Here is a 26,812-nt window from a genome sequence, read left to right as displayed (position 1 = left end):
ACTTCAAAATGGTCGCCATGGTCACCACCCATCTTGAAAAGTTTCCCCCCTCACATATACTAATGTGCCACAAACAGGAAGATAATATCACCAACCATTCCCATTTTATTAAGGTGTATCCATATAAATGGCCCACCCAGTACATGCCTAATAACTCACTCCTACAATGCTTGTTAAATCTCTGCTGCTCACTTCTTCCTGAGTGGGAATTTCATGCATTTTGTAGTTCCATTAACTCAATTTACATGTGATATGGGATTGAGCCATAGTTAAGCCTTTGTTTATTTTTTATTTTTTGTAACAAGCGCCTTAAAGAAGTTCTCTCATGAATGCCTATTACAGTGTATGGAAATTATAGTGGAGGTTTACCTGTTTAGGACTCCTTATATGAGCAAGAATAGAGACTTGCTAAAAAAAGAACATCTCTCCCGTACTCTGGTGGAAAACATTTTTTTTTAAATCAACTGATGCCAGAAAGTTAAACAGATTTGTAAATGACTTCTATTAAAAAATATTTACCCTTCCAGTACTTTTTAGCAGCTATATGCTACAGAGGAAATTCTTTTCTTTTTGAATTTCTTTTTTGTCTTGTCCACAGTGCTCTCTGCTGACACCTGATGCCCAGAGCAGGAACTGTCAAGAGCAAGAGAAAATCCCCAATTGCAAACCTATGCTGCTCTGGACAGTTCCTGATATGGACAGAGGTGTCAGCCGAGAGCTACAGACAGCTGTATGCTGCAGATGAAATTATTTTCTTTTTGAATTTCTTTTTTGTCTTGTCCACAACAAGACAAAAAGAAATTCAAAAGGAAAATAATTTCCTCTATAGAATACAGCTGTTAAAAGGACTGGAAGGGTAAAGATTTTTTAATAGGTCATTTACAAATCTGTTTAACTTTCTGGCACCAGTTGATTAAAAAAAAAAAAATGTTTCCCATCGGCGTACCCCTTTAACAAAGTCAGGCCTATGAATGAATCCCATGATTGTCTTGAGTATGAAAGAAAGCTTCCCTGGTGATTGCCTAAAGTTTCTAGAGATGGGCTCACCTCAATCTGTTGATTTTCAGAATGGTTTTAACTTAAGGGGTTGCCCATTGAAAAATATGTTATCCCCCAAAGTGATGAGCGGCAGGGGTCATATTTGAATTCACAATATTTCGCGAATATATGGACGAATATATGTCTAGGTTTGCAAAATTCGCTATGTTCGTCTTCTTTTTCTTCCATGCGAAAATTTGTAATGAAATTTGCATAGTGCGCATGCACAATTATATATTTCACCTAAAAGAAGGGAGGGATCAGTGTCCAGTCTGGTGCCGGTAACAGACTTCAGACCTCCCTACATTCAGATGAGATATTTTTCACTGGACAACCACTTCAAAAGTGGGTTGTATGGGGGCGTGGCCATACTGCTGGTGTGGATGGTCGCATAGAGTGAGAGCTCCGTCTCCCTGGCCTGAATAAGTGAATAAACTAAGCATTTTCGCCAACTTATTTGGACTTTATTTGTGCCGTACAATCTCCTGACCATACAGGTCACAAGAAGAAAGGGCTCCAAGCAGACGCCGCTGACTAAATTCAGCTTTACTCGGAAGCAGCCTCCGGCCCAAGATGGAGCTGAGTCACCGCACGGCTCATTCTCACCGCGCACAGAACAATGTGCCAGCTCAGCTCTGTCCTCTTCCATCCCAGAAAGATCTCCCCGCTCTAACGCTGCACTGCCTTATCCCACTGCTGGAGCCTGCTACCGGCTCCATTCACAGGCAGCTTTCTCCTTTTTCACGCAGACAGAGTGACTCACAAGGTGGCGGAGACTGGTCTGCTTCCCTGTCTGCTCTACAGCATCCTCCAGACAACGCATCCCTGTCTGACTGCGGGGAAGATTGGGGACAGAGTAAACCATATTGAGTATAATTTTGAAGAGTTATCTGCTGTGCATAATACTCTGGTGGACCCTCATGTAAATCTGGAGGAAGAATTTCTCACTCTTAAAGCAGGAGGCCAATTTGGAGGACAGAAGCTGCCGTAACAACTTGAAGATACGGAACGTGCCTGGTTCTGTCCCCCCTGCAGACATCCCAGATTATGTGCAATCTCTTATTAAAACCACTGTCCGCAACAGCTAGAGGTAGACTGTGCCCACATAATACCATGCCCAGCTCACCTGGATAATTTGTTCCCTCGGGACATCTTGGCCAAAGTACACTTCTTTACCATCAAAGAAAAGGTATTGAGTACTCTTGCAAAAATAGAGGGCTTCCAGCACCTTATCACAAAGTTTTGGCCTACTCAGACCTCTCAGCAGCCACCATGCAAGCCCGTTGCACCCTACAACCTATTACCCAGGCCCTGAGAGCAGCAAATTTGGCATACAGATGGGGGTTTCCAGTCTGCATTTTGGTGTGCAGAGATGACTCTCTACATATAATTCACTCCTTGGAAGAGGGTCTAGATCTACTTGCTAAATGGAACCTGATGATTACTTTCCCTGCGGGACTTCCTGCTAGATCTAGGAAAACTCGCCTCAGGAATGAATGGCATGTAGTGTGACACTTGTTGGCTCTCAATGTGTCACTTTTCAGTATATTCAGGCAAGGAGATGGCTCAGGGTGAAATTTACCCCGGAACACTTTCTAGGCTCTCTATAAGTGATCCTTTATTTTACTGTTTTTGTTGTTTTTACCTGTTTTCATGCCCTCTTGTGTCTTAATATGACCTATAGAAATGTTACCAAGTTTGTTGGGCTGTCCTACTCACTCATGCAAGGAGTGTGTGTGCTGGCTGGAGGGAACACATTCCCATTCTTGATGTTATTGCTACTGTTTTATCATAGCTTAGTATTGCTATGTTAATATGGTCATAAAAATGCTTAGTCTAAGTGCAAATGGCCTTTATACTCAGCACAAGCAGTCTTATCTGTGGAAGGACGCTATATCCTCCATGAGTGATGTCATTTGTGTACAGGAAACGCACCTTTTATCCAAAGATGTGCATAGAATACACCACCCTTCATTCCCACAAATTGTTTCCTTTACATTGAAGGAAGCTCTTACAGATGATAGAGGAAGATATGTAATTTTATACTACAAATTCTCCAAATTCAGGGCAGCTTCAATTTTTGAAAAGGCTGTTTAAAATGGTTAAACATACTAAATGGGGTTCAGTAATAGCATGTGGGGATGACAATTCGGTCATGGACCCTGCTCTAGATTCCTCTTCCATACCCCGTTTACCTTCCCTATCGTGTTCTACCTGGGTGTGGGAAACAGACATCTATGATGTCTGGCAGCTTCAGCTTCAGAGGGATTTTACCTTCCACGCAGGTGTACACAATTCCTACTCTGGAATTGATATGGCCCTCCGTCCATGCGTCCATATCTATAACCTTGGCAGATGGGATATCCTCTCATTCTCCCTATATCTGGCAAATTAGTCCCTTCCTACTGTCCCATCCCAAATACTCAGCGAGCCAGGCTCGGATATTACAAACTATTTTAAACTCAATGCTTCCTCGGTGACAAGCTCCATTTCAGTATAGAACTGCCACAAGGCGTCTGCATAAAATATAGCTCAATCCTGAAAAAAGAACCTGAAGCTAAACTATCAACCTTATTAGAGAAATTTAAAGTCACTGAGGCAGAGAACAAAATACGACCTCCCTAGACCAAGCTGCCCAATTATCTTCTCTTTGCAGAGATTTGCACTGTATGTATGAAAAATCCGATAGGAAGATGCAAGCATCCTATTGCTTGAAAGATAACAAGACCAGTCGGCTGTTGGCCAACCGCCTGCGCACTAGACAGCTACGATCTTGCATTCCATACTTAATTCACCCTTCAACTAAGTCAAAGCTATCTAGTCCCAGAGATATAGCTAATGGTTTCCGAGCATTCTTTGGAGGCTTGTACAATCTCCATACCAGACATCGGGGATTTTGAAACTGAAATCCAAAACTTCCTGTCCAGACTGAATCTCCCCAAACTCTCCGAAGCTCAGCTACTAGACCTAAATAATGACATAACTGGGAATGAAATTAGTAAGATCATAAAATCGCTACCATCTGGCAAAGCCCCAGGTCCTGACGAATTTGCCAGCGTTTATTATAAAACTTTCTCTGAGCCACTGTCTCCCCACTTACAGAAGTTTTGCACAGAGGCCATAGCCTCTGGCTCCTTACCTAATGAAAACCTACAGGTCCTTATTACTACACTACCCAAACCTGGCAAATCTACTGATCTTACCCAGAATTTCAGACCCATTTCTCTCCTTTACCAGGATTTAAAAATATTTGCGAAATTAATTGCCAAAAGGCTCGCCTCTATTCTCCTCTCGTTGGTCTCTACATATCAAGCCGGGTTTGTTGCTGGAAAACAGACATCAGACAACACTAGGAGATTGCTTAATGTCTTTCATCATCTAGAATATACATCCTTGCCAGCTGTAGTACTGGCATTAGATGTCGATGTCGTTTGACTGACTGCGGTGATTGTATTCCTTCTCGGTCTTACAAGAGATGGGTTTTGGAGGTGGTGTGCTGTCGTCTATATATGCACTATACTCTTTCCGCTTGGCCGGAGTGATGGGCTATGGGGTGCTGCCTGATGACTTTGTAACAACTAATGGGTCCCGCCAGGGCTCTCCCCCCTCATATATATCCTTTCAATAGAACCACTTGCTCAGGCTATTAGGCTAAACGCCAGAGTTAGAGGAATACCCATAGGTGAAATTATGCAGACTATCTCCCTCTATGCCGACGATTTCATCCTGATACTCTTGGACCCTCTACACTCTTTGCCAGCAGTATTAGACAATATAGCTAGTTTTGGTACCCTGTCCTATTACCATCTAAATAGCACTAAGACTCAGGCCTTACCGATTTACTTACCACCCCCCCACGGTCCACACCCTATGTCATTCCTAGCAATTTGATTGGGGAACCCAAATAGTGTCCACCTTTCTTTTCCCCTTTCAACAATTTACCACTATAATCATGTCCCCTTTTTAAACTCACTAGAATTTGAGACCCAGGGCATGTCGATGGCTATGGTCTCCTGGGTGGGTAGAGTAACTACATTTAAAATGTTCCTTCTCCCCAAATTACTCTACCTGTTTCGAGACCTTCCCATTGTTATACCTAGTACTTTCTTTAAAAAAGCCCAACGCATACTATCAAAACCACAAGTATGTATCACCTGGCACTGCTCCGGGACGGCTAATTAATCAATCTGTGCGGTCAAAACATTCAGTGCTAGTTCACATCAGCAAACTAGTGGTGGTGCTCACGCTAGCTCGTCTTGGCATATCTATTCATGCAGAAGAAGTGAAAGAAAGATGCAGATCACTCACTACAGTACCAATGCTGTATTCTATATTCTTAACGTTGTTGGTGGCTACACATGGACCGATGTAACGGCAGGGCAGTAGGTGGTAAGGAGCCCAGTCCGGAGCGACAGCGCCGTATAACACCCTCTGAGCGTTCCCTCGGGCCCGTAATTGTCAATTTATTTGGGCAGGTATGAAACCTAGCCTGAATTGCTGTTTACTAACTAAATATAAATGGGCAGGGGGTTTGGGTTCCCCAGACATTAAAGCATATTTAGTTACAGACACTCCTTCCTCTCGCCCTTGCCAGGTGCTGATACTATCAAATTGAGGTTCTTGGCCTCTAACCTTAACTCCTTAAGGACGTAGGGCATACCTGTATGCCCTAAGCCCGGTCCCGGTGTTTAAAACGGGGTCACGCCGTGACCCCGCATCACACCGGGTCGGTCCCGGCTGCTAACCATAGGCGGGACCCTGGGATAACAGCACACGGCATCGATCGTTGTGCCGCACGCTGTTAACCCTTCAGACGCGGCGATCTGAAAGCTGGGACGCAGGCATAGGTCTCCTTACCTGTCTCCCCAGCGTCCAATCATCGATTGATTGCTCCAAGCCTGAGCTACAGGCTTGAGCAATCAAGCCCCTATCTCACTGATCCGTGCAAAGCTATGGCTTTGCAGGGATCAGCATAGGAGATCAGTGTGTGCAGTGTTATAGGTCCCTATTGGACAAAGGTCATTTGACCCCTTCCCTAATTAAAGTTTGAATCACCCCCCTTTTCCCATAAAAAAAACTTTGTAAATAAAAATAAACATATGTGGTATTGCCACGTGCGGAAATGTCCGAACAATAAAAATATATCATTAATAAAATTTCACGGTCAATGACGTGCGTGCAAAAAAATTCCAAAGTCCAATATAGTGTATTTTTGGTCCCTTTTTATATCATGACAAAATTAATAAGAAGTGATCAAAAAGTCCAATCAATACAAAAATGGTACCGATAAAAACTTCAGAACACGGCGCAAAAAATGTCTAACCGGCCCGTATGCGGAAACATAAAAAAGTTCTAGGGGTTAGAAAATAAGAATTTTTAACATATAAATTTTCCTGCATGTAGTTATGATTTTTTTCCGAAGTACGACAATATCCAACCTATATAAACAGGGTATCATTTTAACCGTATGGACCTACAGAATAAAGATAAGGTGTTATTTTTACCGAAAAACGAACTGCGTAGAAACGGAAGCCCAAAATTTACAAAATGACATTTTTTCTTCAGTTTTGTCTCACAATTATTTTTTTTTCCGTTTCGCCGTGGATTTTTGGGTGAAATGACTAATGTCACTGCAAAGTAGAATTGGTGGCGCAAGAAATAAGCCGTCATATAGAATTTTATGTGCAAAATTGAAAGTGTTATGATTTTTAGAAGGTGATGAGGAAAAAATGAAAATGCAAAAACCGAAAAACTCTACGTCATTAAGGAGTTGAAATGCATGTACACCTCTTTGGTGGGTTCCGATCTCTGTGTTAAGAGTTACCCATTGAGATTGTGGGAAAGGGATTTGGGCCAATCATTTGATTTAGTAGCTTGGGAAAGAGCATTTTAACGCATACAAAGAGCCCTGCAATGCTCTTCACATGTTGAGAGTGCCCTCAAGACCACCATCCGATGGTATTTAACCAGTGATAAAATAGCAAAAGCTTACCCAGGAACATCTGATCTGTGCTGGAGGAGTTGTGGACAAAGGGGCTCCCTATATCACATCCTATGGAATTGTCCAGTTATCCAACCCTTCTGGGTGGAATGTAAACGCCTGTTACAACACCTGTTCCTTTGTACCCTATTATGGTCTCCACAGCTAGCATTATTAGTTTTGGACATGGATCATGTTCCTCCACCATACAGAGACCTACACTGTATTGTTTGCATTATAGCCAAAATAACCATAACTAGCAAATGGAAAACAGCCCTCTTCTTATTAGCAAGTTAAACACTACCTACTCTTTTGAAAAGATTTTGGCCTTGGACTCTGGGAGATATAAGGCTTTTCCAACATATGGGGTCCCTGGCTAACCTCGAAATACTGTAAAGACATCTAACCCTTGTTATACAGAATCATTGTGCTACTTCCCCAGTCCCTATATAGAGTGACACATTATCTCAGTTTTCTTGCCACCACATATTATTTGCTTGGGGTCTTTTATCTCTGGGCATTGGACTGTTGAAGTTATCTATACTTCTTTCTATTTGACCATAGTGCAACGTTGGTATTAAATGAGGGGTCAACTTATCCATTGTATGCTTACATCATATGCTTTGACTTATGGCTAATGGTAACTGCCATAATCATCAGGGCACCTGTTATTATTTGTTTATTCCTATGTTCCTCATGTAGTGCATTCTTACACACTTTACAGTTGTAATGTCTATATGAAAAATTTTCAATAAAAAACTATTGAAACTAAAAGTGGGTAGTGTGGAGATAATATTTAGTGTTTTATTTACAAACAACCAATAATAGCCTTAGTAAGTGACAACACTTTGATAATTAGCATCTTTCTTTACATTTTTGTTTTATTAGAAGTTATTAGATGTGCAAAGACATAATCCGTTGGTCCTTTTATGTTGGAACATGCTTCCTTGTTGGAAATGAACATATATGAAGGATTTTTCATTTTTATACTACAGTATTGTTAAAATCATTTTTCTGGCTCTCACGCAAATGTATAATGATTATTATCCCTTTACAAATATTTTCACAGAACATTACCAACTTTACGTTCTAGAATCAGCCCAAGTTGGGTCGGCTGTTGGGAAAATCAAGGCACATGATGCGGATATTGGACTTAATGCTGACATCAGATACTCCATTGTCAATGGAGATGGTGTGTTCTCTATATCCACTGATAAGGAAACAAGGGAAGGAATCCTTTTGCTTAAGAAGGTAAACTCTTCACTTTGATAATGTTTGAAGGTTTATAGAAGTAATTCTCAAGCAGTGCGGTTTAAATCAATTCTTTCCTGACTTGCAGACATGTTAAATTTGCTGCACAAGCGCATATCTATTCAATGATTAAAGATGACAGGAAAATGTTGTACACAAAGATAAGTTGTCTCTGGATGAAGTAATGTACCATACCTAGAAAGACAACAGATTCTTACTGCTTATACAATGGATTTGTTCCTAATAATATTCTTTACCTAAAAGTTTCATACATGAGAAATTCTCTATAGAGTCTGTTTTATTGTAGATATATCTAGAAGTCTCTCGCATAATGTAATGGTGTTTTACCTCCTCAGGACAGTCTCATGTGGAACTGCTTCTTCCTTAATCCACCCACATACATTTTTTTCCTCTGAATTATCATTACAGAAAGGTCTTGCCTTATGTCTGTTTGATATAATGGAATGCTATCATTATGGAAGAGATATTATCCCTAGGGCGATGTGGAAGATAAGCAAATTAGAGCTGTAGTCTATTGTACAATATAGTGTAATGTAAGGTGAATACAAGCTAGTCTTTTTTTTTTTTTCTTTGTAGAATCAACAAAATTTTACTTTACAAGTTGGGGATGTGTGGAGAAAATAGTTTTGTGCTTTATAAGATGGCTTTACATTTAAAGATAGTGTTCATTTAGGAGAATGTAAAAAATAAACATTTTAGGAGTCATGCTCATAATGTTATCAAAACGGTTGTCTGCTTTGAATAATTCTTAGTATGGTCCTGTCACATATGGGCAGGGAACAGTGAAGCCCTAAATAAGCCCTAAATAAGTTTGTGACCACTGCAAAGTGAAAACTCTAATTTGTTTCGGTAAGGTTATTTGTAACTTTTTGCTTACCCACAAAAGTTGCAAAAAAAAAGTGCTTAGGCACAGACTTTTTGTGTGACTTTTTAAGCAAAAAAAAAAAAAAGGCTCTAAATACCTCAATAAATGTCCCCCTATAAGATTGCTGGTTACTGAATAAAGTCTTTCACTGTCAAGGACTAGAAGCGCACTGCAGGTTTAAATAGGAAACTACACAGGTGCAATCTCAGCATGGTCAGCTGATCAGCCCAGATAGCTAGGGTGTAGCTAGCAACCAAACCAAAGCTCAAGAAAGTTTAACCCTTCGGATCAGACATGGACGAGTCATTACAGGTCCGTTGATATCTGTTATCTAAAACTGTGCTTCACCTACTGAACAATAAATAAATAAAACATATGCTCACCTCCTAACCCTAAATCCTGAACATTGCCTGCTCAACCAATCATCGCAGAACAACCAAGTTGTCAATACCATGTGTCAACCCCAAACAAAGGAGCGGTGTATTAGCTTCATGATACCAGCAGCAATGGGGAAGAGCAAGGAAAGTTAGTATATGATGGGATCCCCAATGATCAGTGGACAGTCAAATCCACCAGCTATATGTGTAGGACAGATCTTTCTGAGTAAAGAATGTTCTTTGCAATTGTGCTCCCATTCTTTTAATAGAAGGACCCCCCTCTAAAAATTAAGAATTCTGTAATAGAAAATAAAAAATTTAGTTTTCCATAATGCACTAATATATGGCATGGAACCTTAATGTGCTCATGATATTGTAAATGATTCTAAATATTGATGAAGTTTTTCGCTAACTATATCAAAATATATTTGTGTTTTGATTTTATAGTGGTCCTTTACTAAGTAATAATAATGTCAGGTAGTTCTTGCTTGGTCTGCAATGTTCCTTTAAGGTAATATTTTCAGTACAATGATAAAAAAAACATTATGTAGTACTTAGCACGTTATTAACTTTCAGGGAAAGTTAATTATGAACAGTTTTTTTTTTTATTGTCTTTGATGTTATTACAGGGAATGTTTAGGAAGCCAGTTTCCAATTATCTATGCCATTTCTGTCTTTTCAGCTACCTGTAAATTCCAGTGAACTTAGGCAAGGTTTGCACATAGTATTTTGGTTAGAATTTTTAGCCATATCCAGGGATGGCTACAAAACATAGAAAAGGTGCAAATCTTTCCATTATAATTTTTGTCTGTGTCAGTTTCACTCCTGATTTTGGCTAAACATACTGAATACAATACTACATGTGAATCTAGCCTTATTTCTGAAAGAGCAATTCAGAGCCTGTTTCTGTAATTGAGATGTGTGTGTTTAACATGTTTTAATCTAATGGCCCATGGACATTCATATCTAATGGAGACAATTATCTATGCACACATTTTTCAATGAACCAAATGAATGATCCAGCACAATGGTATCCTAGTAAAAACATTGCTCCTTTATCTCTTTCTATTAAAAGTACACAGAGTACAGAAATGTGATGAACTCAGACATGATCTATTTTCTGTACTTGATGTACTTCATACTTTTAAAATGAAGAAATAAAGAAGCAATGTTTTTACAAGGATACCATTGTACAATAATTCTTGATGATGTGCGAATATATATATATATATATATATATATATATATATATATATATATACAGTACAGACCAAAAGTTTGGACACACCTTCTCATTCAGAGTTTTCTTTATTTTCATGACTATGAAAATTGTAGATTCACACATCAAAACTATGAATTAACACATGTGGAATTATATACATAACAAAAAAGTGTGAAACAACTGAAAATATGTCATATTCTAGATTATTCAAAGTACCCACCTTTTGCTTTGATTACTGCTTTGCACACTCTTGGCATTCTCTTTTTGAGCTTCAAGAGGTAGTCACCTGAAATAATTTTCACTTCAGAGGTGTGCTGGTGTGGAGGAGGAGGTGTGATGGTGTGAGGGTGCTTTGCTGGTGACACTGTTGGGGATTTATTCCAAATTGAAGGCATACTGAACCAGCCTGGCTACCACAGCATCTTGCAGCGGGATGCTATTCCATCCGGTTTGCGTTTAGTTGGACCTTAATTTATTTTTCAACAGGTCAATGACCCCAAACACACCTCCAGGCTGTGTAAGGGCTATTTGACCAAGAAGGAGAGTGATGGGGTGCTGCACCAGATTACCTGGAATCAACTATCACCGGACCTGAACCCAATCGAGATGGTTTGGGGTGAGCTGGACCGCAGAGTAAAGGCAAAAGGGCCAACAAGTGCTAAACATCTCTGGGAACTCCTTCAAGACTGTTGGAAGACCATTTCAGGTAACTACCTCTTGAAGCTCATCAAGAGAATGAATGTGCAAAGCAGTAATCAAAGCAAAAGGTGGCTACTTTAAATAACCTAGAATATGACATATTTTCAGTTGTTTCACACTTTTTTGTTATGTATATAATTATACTGTCACGATGCCGGCTGGCAGGTAGTGGATCCTCTGTGCCAGAGAGGGATTGGCGTGGACCGTGCTAGTGGATCGGTTCTAAGTCACTACTGGTTTTCACCAGAGCCCGCCGCAAAGCGGGATGGTCTTGCTGCGGCGGTAGTGACCAGGTCGTATCCCCTAGCAACGGCTCAACCTCTCTGGCTGCTGAAGATAGGCGCGGTACAAGGGAGTAGACAGAAGCAAGGTCGGACGTAGCAGAAGGTCGGGGCAGGCAGCAAGGATCGTAGTCAGGGGCAACGGCAGGAGGTCTGGAACACAGGCTAGGAACACACAAGGAAACGCTTTCACTGGCACGATGGCAACAAGATCCGGCGAGGGAGTGAAGGGGAAGTGAGGTGATATAGGGAAGTGCACAGGTGTAAACACTAATTGGAACCACTGCGCCAATCAGCGGCGCAGTGGCCCTTTAAATCGCAAAGACCCGGCGCGCGCGCGCCCTAGGGAGCGGGGCCGCGCGCGCCGGGACAGAACTGACGGAGAGCGAGTCAGGTACGGGAGCCGGGGTGCGCATCGCGAGCGGGCGCTACCCGCATCGCGAATCGCATCCCGGCCGGAGGCGGCATCGCAGCGCCCCGGGTCCGTGGAACCGACCGGAGCGCTGCGGTGAGGAGAATGTAGCGAGCGCTCCGGGGAGGAGCGGGGACCCGGAGCGCTCGGCGTAACAGTACCCCCCCCCCTTGGGTCTCCCCCTCTTCTTGGAGCCTGAGAACCTGAGGATCAGACTTTTGTCCAGGATATTGTCCTCAGGTTCCCAGGACCTCTCTTCTGGACCACAACCCTCCCAATCCACTAAAAAGAAGGTTTTCCCTCTGACCTTTTTAGATGCTAAAATTTCTTTGACGGAGAAGATGTCCGAGGAGCCGGAGACAGGAGTGGGGGGAACAGACTTGGGAGAGAAACGGTTAATGATAAGTGGTTTAAGAAGAGAAACGTGAAAGGCATTAGGAATACGAAGAGAAGGAGGAAGAAGAAGTTTGTAAGAGACAGGATTAATCTGGCGCAAAATTTTGAAAGGACCAAGATAGCGTGGTCCCAACTTATAGCTAGGGACACGGAAGCGGACATATTTAGCGGAGAGCCATACCTTGTCTCCAGAGGAAAAAATGGGAGGAGCTCTTCTTTTCTTATCCGCGAATCTCTTCATGCGTGAAGAAGCCTGTAAGAGAGAATTTTGGGTCTCTCTCCATATGATGGAAAGATCACGAGAAATTTCATCCACAGCGGGCAGACCAGAGGGCAAGGGGGTAGGGAGGGGGGGAAGAGGGTGACGGCCGTACACCACGAAAAACGGGGATTTGGAGGAAGATTCAGAGATTCTGAAATTATACGAGAATTCGGCCCAAGGTAGAAGATCTGCCCAGTCATCCTGGCGGGAGGAAACAAAATGTCGTAAATAGTCACCCAAGACCTGGTTAACTCTTTCTACTTGTCCATTGGATTGAGGATGGTATGCAGAAGAAAAATTTAATTTAATCTTGAGTTGTTTACAGAGAGCCCTCCAGAATTTAGACACAAATTGGACGCCTCTATCCGAGACGATCTGCGTAGGCAACCCGTGAAGACGAAAAATGTGTACAAAAAATTGTTTAGCCAACTGAGGCGCTGAAGGAAGACCAGGAAGAGGGATGAAATGTGCCATTTTGGAGAATCGATCAACGACCACCCAAATAACAGTGTTGCCATGGGATGGGGGTAAGTCAGTAATAAAATCCATACCAATCAGAGACCAAGGTTGTTCGGGGACAGGCAGAGGATGAAGAAAACCAGCGGGCTTCTGGCGAGGAGTCTTATCCCGGGCACAGATAGTGCAGGCTCGCACAAAGTCCACCACATCAGTCTCTAGAGTCGGCCACCAATAGAAGCGAGAGATGAGTTGCACAGATTTCTTGATGCCCGCATGACCTGCGAGATGGGAGGAGTGACCCCATTTGAGGATTCCGAGGCGTTGGCGTGGAGAAACAAAGGTCTTTCCTGGAGGAGTTTGCCTGATGGAGGCTGGAGAAGTGGAAATCAGGCAGTCAGGAGGAATGATGTGTTGAGGAGAGGGTTCAATTTCAGAAGCATCTGAGGAACGAGAGAGAGCATCGGCCCTAATGTTCTTATCAGCAGGCCGAAAGTGAATTTCAAAATTAAATCGGGCAAAGAACAGAGACCACCTGGCCTGACGAGGATTCAGCCGTTGGGCAGACTGGAGGTAGGAGAGGTTCTTGTGATCGGTGTAAATAATAACTGGAAATCTTGATCCCTCCAGCAGATGCCTCCATTCCTCAAGTGCTAATTTAATGGCTAGAAGCTCTCGATCCCCGATGGAGTAGTTCCTCTCCGCCGGAGAGAAGGTCCTAGAAAAAAAACCACAAGTAACAGCATGCCCGGAAGAGTTTTTTTGTAGAAGGACAGCTCCAGCTCCCACTGAGGAGGCATCAACCTCCAATAGGAAGGGTTTAGATGGGTCAGGTCTGGAGAGCACGGGAGCCGAAGAAAAGGCAGACTTGAGTCGTTTAACCCCTTAAGGACTCAGGGTTTTTCCGTTTTTGCACTTTCGTTTTTTCCTCCTTACCTTTTAAAAATCATAACCCTTTCAATTTTCCACCTAAAAATCCATATTATGGCTTATTTTTTGCGTCGCCAATTCTACTTTGCAGTGACATTAGTCATTTTACCCAAAAATGCACGGCGAAACGGAAAAAAAAATCATTGTGCGACAAAATCGAAAAAAAAACGCCATTTTGTAACTTTTGGGGGCTTTCGTTTCTACGCAGTGCATATTTCGGTAAAAATTACACCTTATCATTATTCTGTAGGTCCATACGGTTAAAATGATACCCTACTTATATAGGTTTGATTTTGTCGCACTTCTGGAAAAAATCATAACTACATGCAGGAAAATTTATACGTTTAAAAATGTCATCTTCTGACCCCTATAACTTTTTTATTTTTCCATGTATGGGGTGGTATGAGGACTCATTTTTTGCGCCGTGATCTGAAGTTTTTATCGGTATGATTTTTGTTTTGATCGGACTTTTTGATCACTTTTTATTCATTTTTTAATGATATAAAAAGTGACCAAAATACGCTTTTTTGGACTTTGGAATTTTTTTGTGCGTACGCCATTGACCGTACGGCTTAATTAATGATATATTTTTATAGTTCGGACATTTACGCACGCGGCGATACCACATATGTTTATTTTTTATTTTTTTTACACTGTTTTATTTTTTTTATGGGAAAAGGGGGGTGATTCAAACTTTTATTAGGGAAGGGGTTAAATGACCTTTATTAACACTTTTTTTTTACATTTTTTTTGCAGTGTTATAGGTCCCATAGGGACCTATAACACTGCACACACTGATCTCTAATGCTGATCACTGGCGTGCATTAACACGCCTGTGATCAGCATTATCGGCGCTTGACTGCTCCTGCCTGGATCTCAGGCACGGAGCAGTCATTCGTCGATCGGACACCGGGGAGGCAGGTAAGAGCCCTCCCGGTGTCCGATCAGCTGTTCGGGACGCCGCGATTTCACCACGGCGGTCCCGAACAGCCCGACTGAGCAGCCGGGTCACTTTCACTTTCACTTTAGAAGCGGCGGTCAGCTTTGACCGCCGCTTCTAAAGGGTTAATACCGCACATCGCCGCGATCGGCGATGTGTGGTATTAGCCGCGGGTCCCGGCCGTTGATTAGCGCCGGGACCCACGCGATATGATGCGGGATCGCGGCGCGATCCCGCTTCATATCGCGGGAGCCGGCGCAGGACGTAAATATACGTCCTGCGTCGTTAAGGGGTTAAAGGCGTCTTCCGCTTGAGGAGGCCAAGACTTGGGATCGGCATTTTTTTTGGTTAAAGCCACAATAGGAGCCACAATGGTAGAAAAATGTGGAATAAATTGCCTGTAATAATTGGCGAACCCCAAAAAACGTTGGATGGCACGGAGTCCGGAGGGGCGTGGCCAATCTAAGACGGCAGAGAGTTTATCTGGGTCCATTTGTAGTCCCTGGCCAGAGACCAAGTATCCTAGAAAAGGAAGAGATTGGCATTCAAACAGACATTTCTCTATTTTGGCATAGAGTTGATTGTCACGAAGTCTCTGAAGAACCATACGGACATGCTGGCGGTGTTCTTCTAGATTGGCAGAAAAAATCAGGATATCGTCCAGATATACAACAACACAGGAGTATAGGAGATCACGAAAAATTTCATTAACAAAGTCTTGGAAGACGGCAGGGGCGTTGCACAGGCCAAAGGGCATGACCAGATACTCAAAGTGTCCATCTCTGGTGTTAAATGCCGTTTTCCATTCATCCCCCTCTCTGATGCGGATGAGATTATAAGCACCTCTTAAGTCCAGTTTGGTAAAAATATGGGCACCTTGGAGACGATCAAAGAGTTCAGAGATGAGGGGTAGGGGGTAGCGGTTCTTAACCGTGATTTTATTAAGACCGCGGTAGTCAATGCAAGGACGTAGAGAGCCATCTTTTTTGGACACAAAGAAAAATCCGGCTCCGGCAGGAGAGGAGGATTTACGGATAAAGCCCTTTTTTAAATTTTCCTGGACGTATTCAGACATGGCAAGAGTCTCTGGGACGGACAGAGGATAGATTCTGCCCCGGGGTGGAGTAGTGCCCGGGAGGAGGTCAATAGGACAATCTTAAGGCCTGTGAGGAGGTAGAGTCTCAGCTTGTTTTTTGCAAAAAACGTCCGCAAAGTCCATATAGGCCTTAGGGAGACCGGTTACAGGAGGAACCACAGAGTCACGGCAAGGGTTACTGGGAACCGGTTTTAGGCAGTCCTTGGAACAAGAGGGCCCCCAACTCTTGATCTCCCCAGTGGACCAATCCAGGGTTGGGGAATGGAGTTGAAGCCAGGGAAGTCCAAGGAGAATTTCAGAAGTGCAATTGGGGATTACCAAAAGTTCAATCCTCTCGTGATGAGATCCGATGCACATTAGAAGGGGCTCCGTGCGGAAACGTATAGTACAGTCCAATCTTTCATTGTTTACACAATTGATGTAGAGGGGTCTGGCGAGACTGGTCACCGGGATGTTGAACCTGTTGACGAGAGAGGCCAAAATAAAATTTCCTGCAGATCCAGAGTCCAAGAAGGCCACAGCAGAGAAGGAGAAGGCAGAGGCAGACATCCGCACAGGCACAGTAAGACGTGGAGAAGCAGAGTAGACATCAAGGACTGTCTCACCTTTGTGCGGAGTCAGCGTACGTCTTTCCAGGCGGGGAGGACGGATAGGACAATCCTTCAGGAAGTGTTCGGTACTAGCACAGTACAGGCAGAGATTCTCCATGCGGCGTCGTGTCCTCTCTTGAGGTGTCAGGCGAGACCGGTCGACCTGCATAGCCTCCACGGCGGGAGGCACAGGAACAGATTGCAGGGGACCAGAGGAGAGAGGAGCCGGGGAGAAGAAACGCCTCGTGCGAACAGAGTCCATATCCTGGCGGAGCTCCTGACGCCTTTCGGAAAAACGCATGTCAATGCGAGTGGCTAGGTGAATGAGTTCATGTAGATTAGCAGGGATTTCTCGTGCGGCCAGAACATCTTTAATGTTGCTGGATAGGCCTTTTTTAAAGGTCGCGCAGAGTGCCTCATTATTCCAGGATAATTCTGAAGCAAGAGTACGGAATTGTACGGCATACTCGCCAACGGAAGAATTACCCTGGACCAGGTTCAACAGGGCAGTCTCAGCAGAAGAGGCTCGGGCAGGTTCCTCAAAGACACTTCGAATTTCCGAGAAGAAGGAGTGTACAGAGGCAGTGACGGGGTCATTGCGGTCCCAGAGCGGTGTGGCCCAAGCCAGGGCTTTTCCAGACAGCAGGCTGACTACGAAAGCCACCTTAGACCTTTCAGTGGGGAACTGGTCCGACATCATCTCCAAGTGTAATGAACATTGGGAAAGAAAGCCACGGCAAAACTTAGAGTCCCCATCAAATTTATCCGGAAAGGATAGTCGTAGTCCAGAAGCGGCCACTCGCTGCGGAGGAGGTGCAGGAGCTGGCGGAGGAGATGATTGCTGAGCTGTGGTAGTAACTGTTGTAGCATAACAGTCAGTTGAGACAGCTGTTGGCCTTGTTGCGCTATCTGTTGTGACTGCTGGGCGACCACCGTGGTGAGGTCAGCGACAACTGGCAGAGGAACTTCAGCGGGATCCATGGCCGGATCTACTGTCACGATGCCGGCTGGCAGGTAGTGGATCCTCTGTGCCAGAGAGGGATTGGCGTGGACCGTGCTAGTGGATCGGTTCTAAGTCACTACTGGTTTTCACCAGAGCCCGCCGCAAAGCGGGATGGTCTTGCTGCGGCGGTAGTGACCAGGTCGTATCCCCTAGCAACGGCTCAACCTCTCTGGCTGCTGAAGATAGGCGCGGTACAAGGGAGTAGACAGAAGCAAGGTCGGACGTAGCAGAAGGTCGGGGCAGGCAGCAAGGATCGTAGTCAGGGGCAACGGCAGGAGGTCTGGAACACAGGCTAGGAACACACAAGGAAACGCTTTCACTGGCACGATGGCAACAAGATCCGGCGAGGGAGTGAAGGGGAAGTGAGGTGATATAGGGAAGTGCACAGGTGTAAACACTAATTGGAACCACTGCGCCAATCAGCGGCGCAGTGGCCCTTTAAATCGCAAAGACCCGGCGCGCGCGCGCCCTAGGGAGCGGGGCCGCGCGCGCCGGGACAGAACTGACGGAGAGCGAGTCAGGTACGGGAGCCGGGGTGCGCATCGCGAGCGGGCGCTACCCGCATCGCGAATCGCATCCCGGCCGGAGGCGGCATCGCAGCGCCCCGGGTCCGTGGAACCGACCGGAGCGCTGCGGTGAGGAGAATGTAGCGAGCGCTCCGGGGAGGAGCGGGGACCCGGAGCGCTCGGCGTAACATATACATGTGTTAATTCATAGTTTTGATGCCCTCAGTGTGAATCTACAATTTTCATAGTCATGAAAGTAAAGAAAACTCTTAATGAGAAGGTGTTTCCAAACTTTTGGTCTGTACTGTATGTATATATATATATATATATATATATGTATATATATATATATATATATATATATATATATATATATATATATATATATATATATATATATATATATATATATATATATATATATATATATATGTATATATATATATATATATATATATATATATATATATATATGTCAACAATGAATAAATGACATTTTACTACAATGTAAATTGGTGCACAGACTGTATAACAGTGCTTATTATTGCTGTTCCTAAGTGGACATGTCCAAATTTGGCCCAAAGTAACAATTTTTTGTGTAGCCAAAATTATTTTACAACACTGCCTTAAGCCTCTTGGCCATAAAGTTTTGAAGGTAAGTTTGGGGTCAATATCATGTTGGAATATTTACCTGCAGCCCAATCTCTGAACGGAGGGAATCATTCTTTGCTTCAGTATGTCAAAGTACATTTTGCCATTAATGGTTCCCTCAGTTGTAGCTCCCCAGTAGCAGCAGCACTAATGCAGCCCCAGACCATGACACTCCCACCACTATGGTTGACTTTAGGCAAGACACACTTGTCTTTGCACTCCTCCCCTGGTTGCCGCCACACACACTTAAGACCATCTAAACCAAATATTTATATCTTGTTCTCATCAGACAACAGCACAAGGTTCCAGTAATTTAATGCAGTGTGAGGCGTATGGTCTGAGCACTGGCAGGACAACCCCCAACCCCTTCAACCTCTGCAGAAATGTTGGCACCACTAATACATATATTTCCCAAAGACAACCTATGGAAATTACACTGAGCACATGCATTCAACTTCTTTGAGATCAACCATGGTGAGGCCTGCTCTGAGTGTAACCTGTCCTGTGAAACCACTGTAGGGTCTTGCTCACTGTGATGCAGCTCAGTCTCAGGGTCTTGGCAATCTTCTTATAGCTTAGGCGATTTTTTGTAGAGCAACAATTCATTATTTTTAGATCCTCAGAGAGTTATTTGCCATGAGGTGTCATGTTCCAGTGAGCAGTATTAGAGTGTGAGTGTGAGAGTGATAACACCAAATTTAAGAAACCTGCTCCCCATTCACATCTAAGACAAGTCATATGACACAGGGGAAGGTAAATGGCTAGATGGGACTTATTTGGACATTTTCAATTAGGGAGAGTACTCCCTGTAGCAGAAGTATAGACATTATTGACTGTGTGTTAAGTTATTTTGAGGTAACAGCAACATTAAACACTATTATACAGGCTGTGCACTCACCAAATGGAAGAAAAAAGTGTAGTTCAGCTCACCACTCATAGCGCACATCAATGAACAGAACTGCGACTATCATGCGGCATTGCAGACACGCTTGGAGCACGGACAGTGGGGGCTTTATCCCGGATGATAAGAAGCAAACAGAAGAGTATTGGCAAATATTGATTAAAGAATAAAGGTTTTTATAGATGCATACCTGAGTGCATGGAGGTTGTGTGTGTGTTACGCCTAGCGCTCCGGGTCCCCGCTCCTCCCCGGAGCGCTCACGGCGTCTCTCTCCCTGCAGCTCCCCGGTCACTCCCGCTGACCGGGAGCGCTGCACTGTCATGGCCGTCGGGGATGCGATTCGCACAGCGGGACGCGCCCGCTCGCGAATCGCATCCCAGGTCACTTACCCGTCCCGGTCCCCTGCTGTCATGTGCTGGCGCGCGCGGCTCCGCTCTCTAGGGCGCGCGCGCGCCAGCTCTCTGAGACTTAAAGGGCCAGTGCACCAATGATTGGTGCCTGGCCCAATTAGCTTAATTGGCTTCCATCTGCTCCCTGGCTATATCTGATCTCCTCCCTTGCACTCCCTTGCCGGATCTTGTTGCCTTGTGCCAGTGAAAGCGTTTAGTGTGTCCAAAGCCTGTGTTACCTGAACTTCTGCTATCCATCCTGACTACGAACCTTGCCGCCTGCCCCCGACCTTCTGCTACGTCTGACCTTGCCTCTGCCTAGTCCTTCTGTCCCACGCCTTCTCAGCAGTCAGCGAGGTTGAGCCGTTGCTAGTGGATACGACCTGGTTGCTACTGCCGCAGCAAGACCATCCCGCTTTGCGGCGGGCTCTGGTGAAAACCAGTAGCCTCTTAGAACCGGTCCACTAGCACGGTCCACGCCAATCCCTCGCTGACACAGCGGATCCACAACCCGTAAGCCGAATCGTGACAGTAGAGGTGCCGCTGCCCGCTGAGGTGCCGCTGCCAAGTCTCGCTGACCTTACCACGGTGGTCGCTCAGCAATCGCAGCAAATTGCCCAACAAGGACAGCAGCTGTCGCAGTTGACCGCCACGTTACAGCAACTTCTGCCTCTGCTACAGCAGCAACCATCTCCTCCGCCAGCTCCTGCACCTCCTCCGCAGCGAGTGGCCGCTCCTAGCCTCCGCTTGTCCCTGCCGGACAAATTTGATGGGGACTCTAAACTCTGCCGTGGATTTTTGTCTCAGTGTTCCCTGCATATGGAGATGTTGTCGGACTTGTTTCCTTCAGAACGGTCTAAGGTGGCGTTCGTAGTAAGCCTTCTTTCAGGAAAGGCCTTGTCTTGGGCCACACCGCTCTGGGACCGCAATGATCCTGCCACAGCCACAGTCCAGGCCTTCTTCGCTGAACTCCGGAGTGTCTTCGAGGAGCCAGCCCGAGCTTCTTCTGCCGAGACTGCCCTGTTGAACCTGGTCCAGGGTAATTCTTCAGTGGGCGAGTACGCCATCCAATTTCGTACTCTTGCTTCCGAGTTATCATGGAATAACGAGGCTCTCTGCGCGACCTTTAAAAAAGGCCTATCCAGTCGCATCAAGGATGTGCTGGCCGCACGAGAGATTCCTGCCAACCTGCAAGAACTCATCCATTTAGCTACCCGCATTGACATGCGTTTTTCTGAGCGACATCAAGAGCTCCGCCAGGAAAAAGACTTAGATCTCTGGGCACCTCTCCCACAGTATCCGTTGCAATCTACGCCTGGGCCTCCCGCCGAGGAGGCCATGCAAGTGGATAGGCCTCGCCTGACCCAGGAAGAGAGGAATCGCCGTAGGGAAGAAAATCTCTGTCTTTACTGTGCCAGTACCGAGCATTTCTTGGTGGATTGCCCTATCCGTCCTCCACGCACGCACCCAGCTCACGTCGGTGTGGCGTCTCTTGGTTCCAAGTCTGCTCCTCCACGTCTCACGGTGCCCGTGCGGATTTCTCCTTCAGCCAACTCCTCCCTCTCAGCCGTGGCCTGCTTGGACTCCGGTGCCTCTGGAAATTTTATTTTGGAGTCGTTTGTTAATAAATTCTGCATCCCGGTGACCCGTCTTGTCAAGCCGCTCTACATTTCCACGGTCAATGGAGTCAGACTGGATTGCACCGTGCGTTACCGCACAGAACCCCTCCTGATGTGTATTGGACCCCACCACGAAAGGATTGAGCTCTTCGTTCTCCCCAACTGTACCTCTGAGGTCCTCCTCGGTCTGCCGTGGCTCCGGCTTCATTCTCCCACCCTTGATTGGACCACCGGGGAGATCAAGAACTGGGACTCTGCCTGCCTTAGGAAGTGCCTCTCCCCCCCTCCCAGTCCCGTCAGGCAAGCCTCTGTGCCTCCTCATGGCTCCCGTCCTTGTGTCACCCTGCCCCGTGCCAATCTTCATCCTCTGCCCTCCCTCCCCATTCCAACTCCTGCTGTACTGCCTGCCGTTGAGGAAACCCTCCATTCTTTCCCGGTGTCCTCATCCCAGGGGAGGCAGTTACCGGACAAAAAAAAGGGGAGACCTAAGGGGGGGGGTACTGTTACGCCTAGCGCTCCGGGTCCCCGCTCCTCCCCGGAGCACTCACGGCGTCTCTCTCCCTGCAGCGCCCCGGTCACTCTCGCTGACCGGGAGCGCTGCACTGTCATGGCCGTCGGGGATGCGATTCGCACAGCGGGACGCGCCCGCTCGCGAATCGCATCCCAGGTCCTTTACCCGTCCCGGTCCCCTGCTGTCATGTGCTGGCGCGCGCGGCTCCGCTCTCTAGGGCGCGCGCGCGCCAGCTCTCTGAGACTTAAAGGGCCAGTGCACCAATGATTGGTGCCTGGCCCAATTAGCTTAATTGGCTTCCATCTGCTTCCTGGCTATATCTGATCTCCTCCCTTGCACTCCCTTGCCGGATCTTGTTGCCTTGTGCCAGTGAAAGCGTTTAGTGTGTCCAAAGCCTGTGTTACCTGAACTTCTGCTATCCATCCTGACTACGAACCTTGCCGCCTGCCCCCGACCTTCTGCTACGTCTGACCTTGCCTCTACCTAGTCCTTCTGTCCCACGCCTTCTCAGCAGTCAGCGAGGTTGAGCCGTTGCTAGTGGATACGACCTGGTTGCTACTGCCGCAGCAAGACCATCCCGCTTTGCGGCGGCCTCTGGTGAAAACCAGTAGCCTCTTAGAACCGGTCCACTAGCACGGTCCACGCCAATCCCTCGCTGACACAGCGGATCCACAACCCGTAAGCCGAATCGTGACAGTGTGATGTCAGTTCCGGTGGAGCCGACTGCGAGAGCATAAAGTGATAACAGGTGTGTCATCAAGCCTCGCAAGTTGGTGATCATACAGAACTGAAGTAGTCAATAACAACCCAATTGGGAATAAGTGGCATAGCAATAGCTGATTATTGAGATAATTTAATTAAACGTATGCCTCATCACTAATACGGTAGAACACAAATAGATATAGATAAATAAAAAGTATATATATATATATATATATATATATATATATATATATATATATATCTGCATGTATACATATAGAATGATCGCAAAACTAGGGCATATAGAACTATACAACCCAGTATACCGCCACATCAACTGTGGTCAAATCAACTGTGGAGGATATACATACAAACAAAGCCACTATATATGTGTGCCATGTCCACGTCATATAGGTATAGTATAGTAGTAAGAGACAAATTTGTTTAAACATGAGTTAAATTATGCTGTGGGCTCCGGTTGCCAAAGAGATGTGGCTATAAACAGAATAATATCTTGCTAAGGCCATGTCATGTCCAGTGTGCAACAAAGGAGAAATATACATGTATTAGAACAATGGCTTTAAATTTATGCAAAACAAATCATCGCTGGCTAAGTGGGGGAAACCACGATATAGACCCACACGCGGTTGCTAGGGGAAACAACCAAATAGAATGGAGATTAAGAAACATAGTCAAAGGTGACTAATCTAGTAATGCACGACTTTGATCAAGTACATAAACATTTAAGTATGGATATTCCAAGTGATAGACAAGATAGCCTCTCCAATAATAATGTACAAACATTTTATAAAGAAAGAAAATTAGAAAATTGAAATCCATTAGAAAAAAAGTAATATGTTTCAGTATCTGTCGCTAGTCAGTCAAAATGTAAGTGACGCATTCATTTTGACTAACATACATTTTTAAGTATTCCATTGTAATCTTTACCATGTTTTATAAATCAGGAACAGGAAAGGGAAAAAGGATCCTCAATAGGCGCAATGGACAGCAGTGAAGGAGAATTCAATGGTCATCCATCATTAATATAAAGATATTTATTGAGCACACAATGGCAACACGTTTCTTGCCCGGATCGGGCACTTCCTCAGGCAAATGTGCATGTACAAACATAAAAATGGCAACAACTTAAATAGGCATAGATACGCAACTATTCAAAGGTCAAATCAATTAGGCTATTCAGGAACGCTAGTAACTAGACCAGCCATAGTAAAAAGCACACGTATCATCTTAGTGATCTAGAGAATTTACATAAAACAATCCAACTACTGTATATGCCCCTTTCCTTTAGAGACAAATGTCTTTTATGATAAAGTTTGTTTTATGTAAATTCTCTAGATCACTAAGATGATACCTGTGCTTTTTACTACGGCTGGTCTAGTTACTAGCGTTCCTGAATAGCCTAATTGATTTGACCTTTGAATAGTTGCGTATCTATGCCTATTTAAGTTGTTGCCATTTTTATGTTTGTACATGCACATTTGCCTGAGGAAGTGCCCGATCCGGGCAAGAAACGCGTTGCCATTGTGTGCTCAATAAATATCTTTATATTAATGATGGATGACCATTGAATTCTCCTTCACTGCTGTCCATTGCGCCTATTGAGGATCCTTTTTCCCTTTCCTGTTCCTGATATCTCTGCAAGCCGGCCAGCCACGCTGATACCGGAGGATCCAGGCTGCATTCAGCACACTGCATCATCACTCGAGCTCATCTAGGTGTTGTGCCCATAGCGCAACACCATCTGGTAAGTGGAATACCAACCCCTTCCCTTACCCTAAAGTTTTTGAAGTATTACACTAGGGGCGCATGTCCTTTTTTCTTTTTGTCTTGCATGTTTTATAAATCATCCAAGTTATATAAATTGTGTAACTGAACATTTGTATTAAATGTTTGTCACTAAAGTGTTTCAATATCTGTATTTCATATTTGTAATTTCCATTTGTATTAAATGTTTGTCACTAAAGTGTTTCAATATCTGTATTTCATATTTGTAATTTCCATTTGTTACTGTTCCAATGGTTGTATTTTATTAGTGTCTTCTTTATTTTCCCCGAATACTAAATTCATTCTCTGCTCTCTAGACATGACTGTATATGCCTGGGTTCCCTTATGATCTAGCTATGAGAACATCTAACTGAAAGCTATCCAAAACAAGATGGCATATCTCCAGACCTTGGCAGTCAGTCCACACTATTTTGATAAAGTGAATACATTTGTTAGACTATATGTCAAAGCCTTCAAGGTGAATGGCGATGAGACACTTCTCCGCATAATGATGGTGGGGCACAACTAGCTGAAAAGCTCATAGCCTAATGCCTTAACATTAACACATTTAAGCAGAACTAGAGAGTATTATAATAAAATTATTAAGGGTTTAAAAAAACTAATAAAAAAAACTATTGAATTGGTTACTAGATCTGTTTTAAAACAATTTCTCAAATAAAAAAAAATGTTAGTTTGCATGTTCCTTATTAAAAGTAAAAATCAGAACATGTGTAGGATATTTGTTACTTTTTGTCATAGTAACAGTTATCTTTTAATGAAGCAGCTAAGTAAAAAAAAACTCTGAACAGTACCCGCCATTATCATAAATTGTATGCTATTTTGTTACACAAGCATATACTTTGCCTATCTCATCGTAATCTCTACAGTCTTATCCATTCTTCAGTGACTTGTAGTATTGGTATGCCTAATAAATTGGCATACCCTTTTCTGCGGTCCCGGCCTGCCAGTTTAATTTACTGTGTTGGCTCTATGGTCTGCATATTGTGTCCTGTCTTGGCATTAATTATGTATTCTCTGTTTTATTCCTGGAGGTCACTGTTGCAGTGCCAATTTGTGCGTGCAGCATCTGGTCTTTGTTGGTCATTTCTAATGTTAACAGTGTCCTTATTTGCCTAACCCTGATGCTAATCTGCATAGTATATACACCTCATTATGATACTTAACTACAGAGTTAGAATTACTTGGAGTTATTTATTCTCACACTTAATATTCCAATGGACAAAGTCACATTATTTTGGAACAGACAACACATATGAACATGAGACTTTTTTTTTTTTTACTAAATACATTCATCTGTGAATATTTTTACTCTTTATTTGTATTAGTCTAAACCAAAGGACATCCCTAAAACCTGGACTTTGTGGGGATATGACATATTAGGGGACATATATCAATGTTTCTTTGGTAAGCAAGTTCTGAAGGCATTTTTATTTTGCTTTTATGCTACATATTTATCATACTATCACAGGGGGTTGATAAATTTGGAGCACATCTCAGACTTTTGTGAGACCTTTTAGCGACTTTTTAAATTTGCTCATGTACGGGAGTTTTGTATGCCAGGTCAGACCTGGAGCCGACTTGAGACTTTTTGTAAGGGGTTTGTGACTTTCTATTTGCCCACATGCAACTTTATCACATCATAAATGTGTGACCACTGCAAAGTGAAAACTTAAATTTGCATAGGTAAGGCTAATTGTAAGTTTTTGCTTACCCACACGTGCAACTTTTTGTGTGCCCAGAGTAAGCAAAAAAAATAAAATAAAAATAAAAGGCTTCAAATATCTTGATCAATGTCCACATTGTTGAAAGGTTTTTGCACCATTTTTATAGTTTTATGTAAAAATGCCTCAACATATAGTTCACCAGTTGCACCAGATCAACCAGTTGCTGCTTTTTAGATCTTATTTA

The 26,812-nt window shown here is 44.1% G+C and overlaps 1 protein-coding gene across 1 annotated transcript in view; it reads left to right on the top strand.

The window, feature by feature from the left end:
- The window catches only part of CDH18 (cadherin 18), a 670,758-nt gene that overhangs the window by 498,752 nt on the left and 145,194 nt on the right, over positions 1-26,812 (top strand). Inside the window, exon 6 of the mRNA XM_056520957.1 lies at positions 8,088-8,269. Within this exon, the coding sequence (XP_056376932.1) occupies positions 8,088-8,269 (182 nt within the window). The remainder of the gene's footprint in view (positions 1-8,087; positions 8,270-26,812) is intronic.

This window comes from Hyla sarda, chromosome 5 (genome assembly GCF_029499605.1).
Source record: "Hyla sarda isolate aHylSar1 chromosome 5, aHylSar1.hap1, whole genome shotgun sequence".
NCBI classification, from domain to species: Eukaryota; Metazoa; Chordata; class Amphibia; order Anura; family Hylidae; genus Hyla; species Hyla sarda.
Note: the sequence above shows the minus strand (reverse complement) of the source record. Positions and strands in the feature narration are given on the sequence as shown.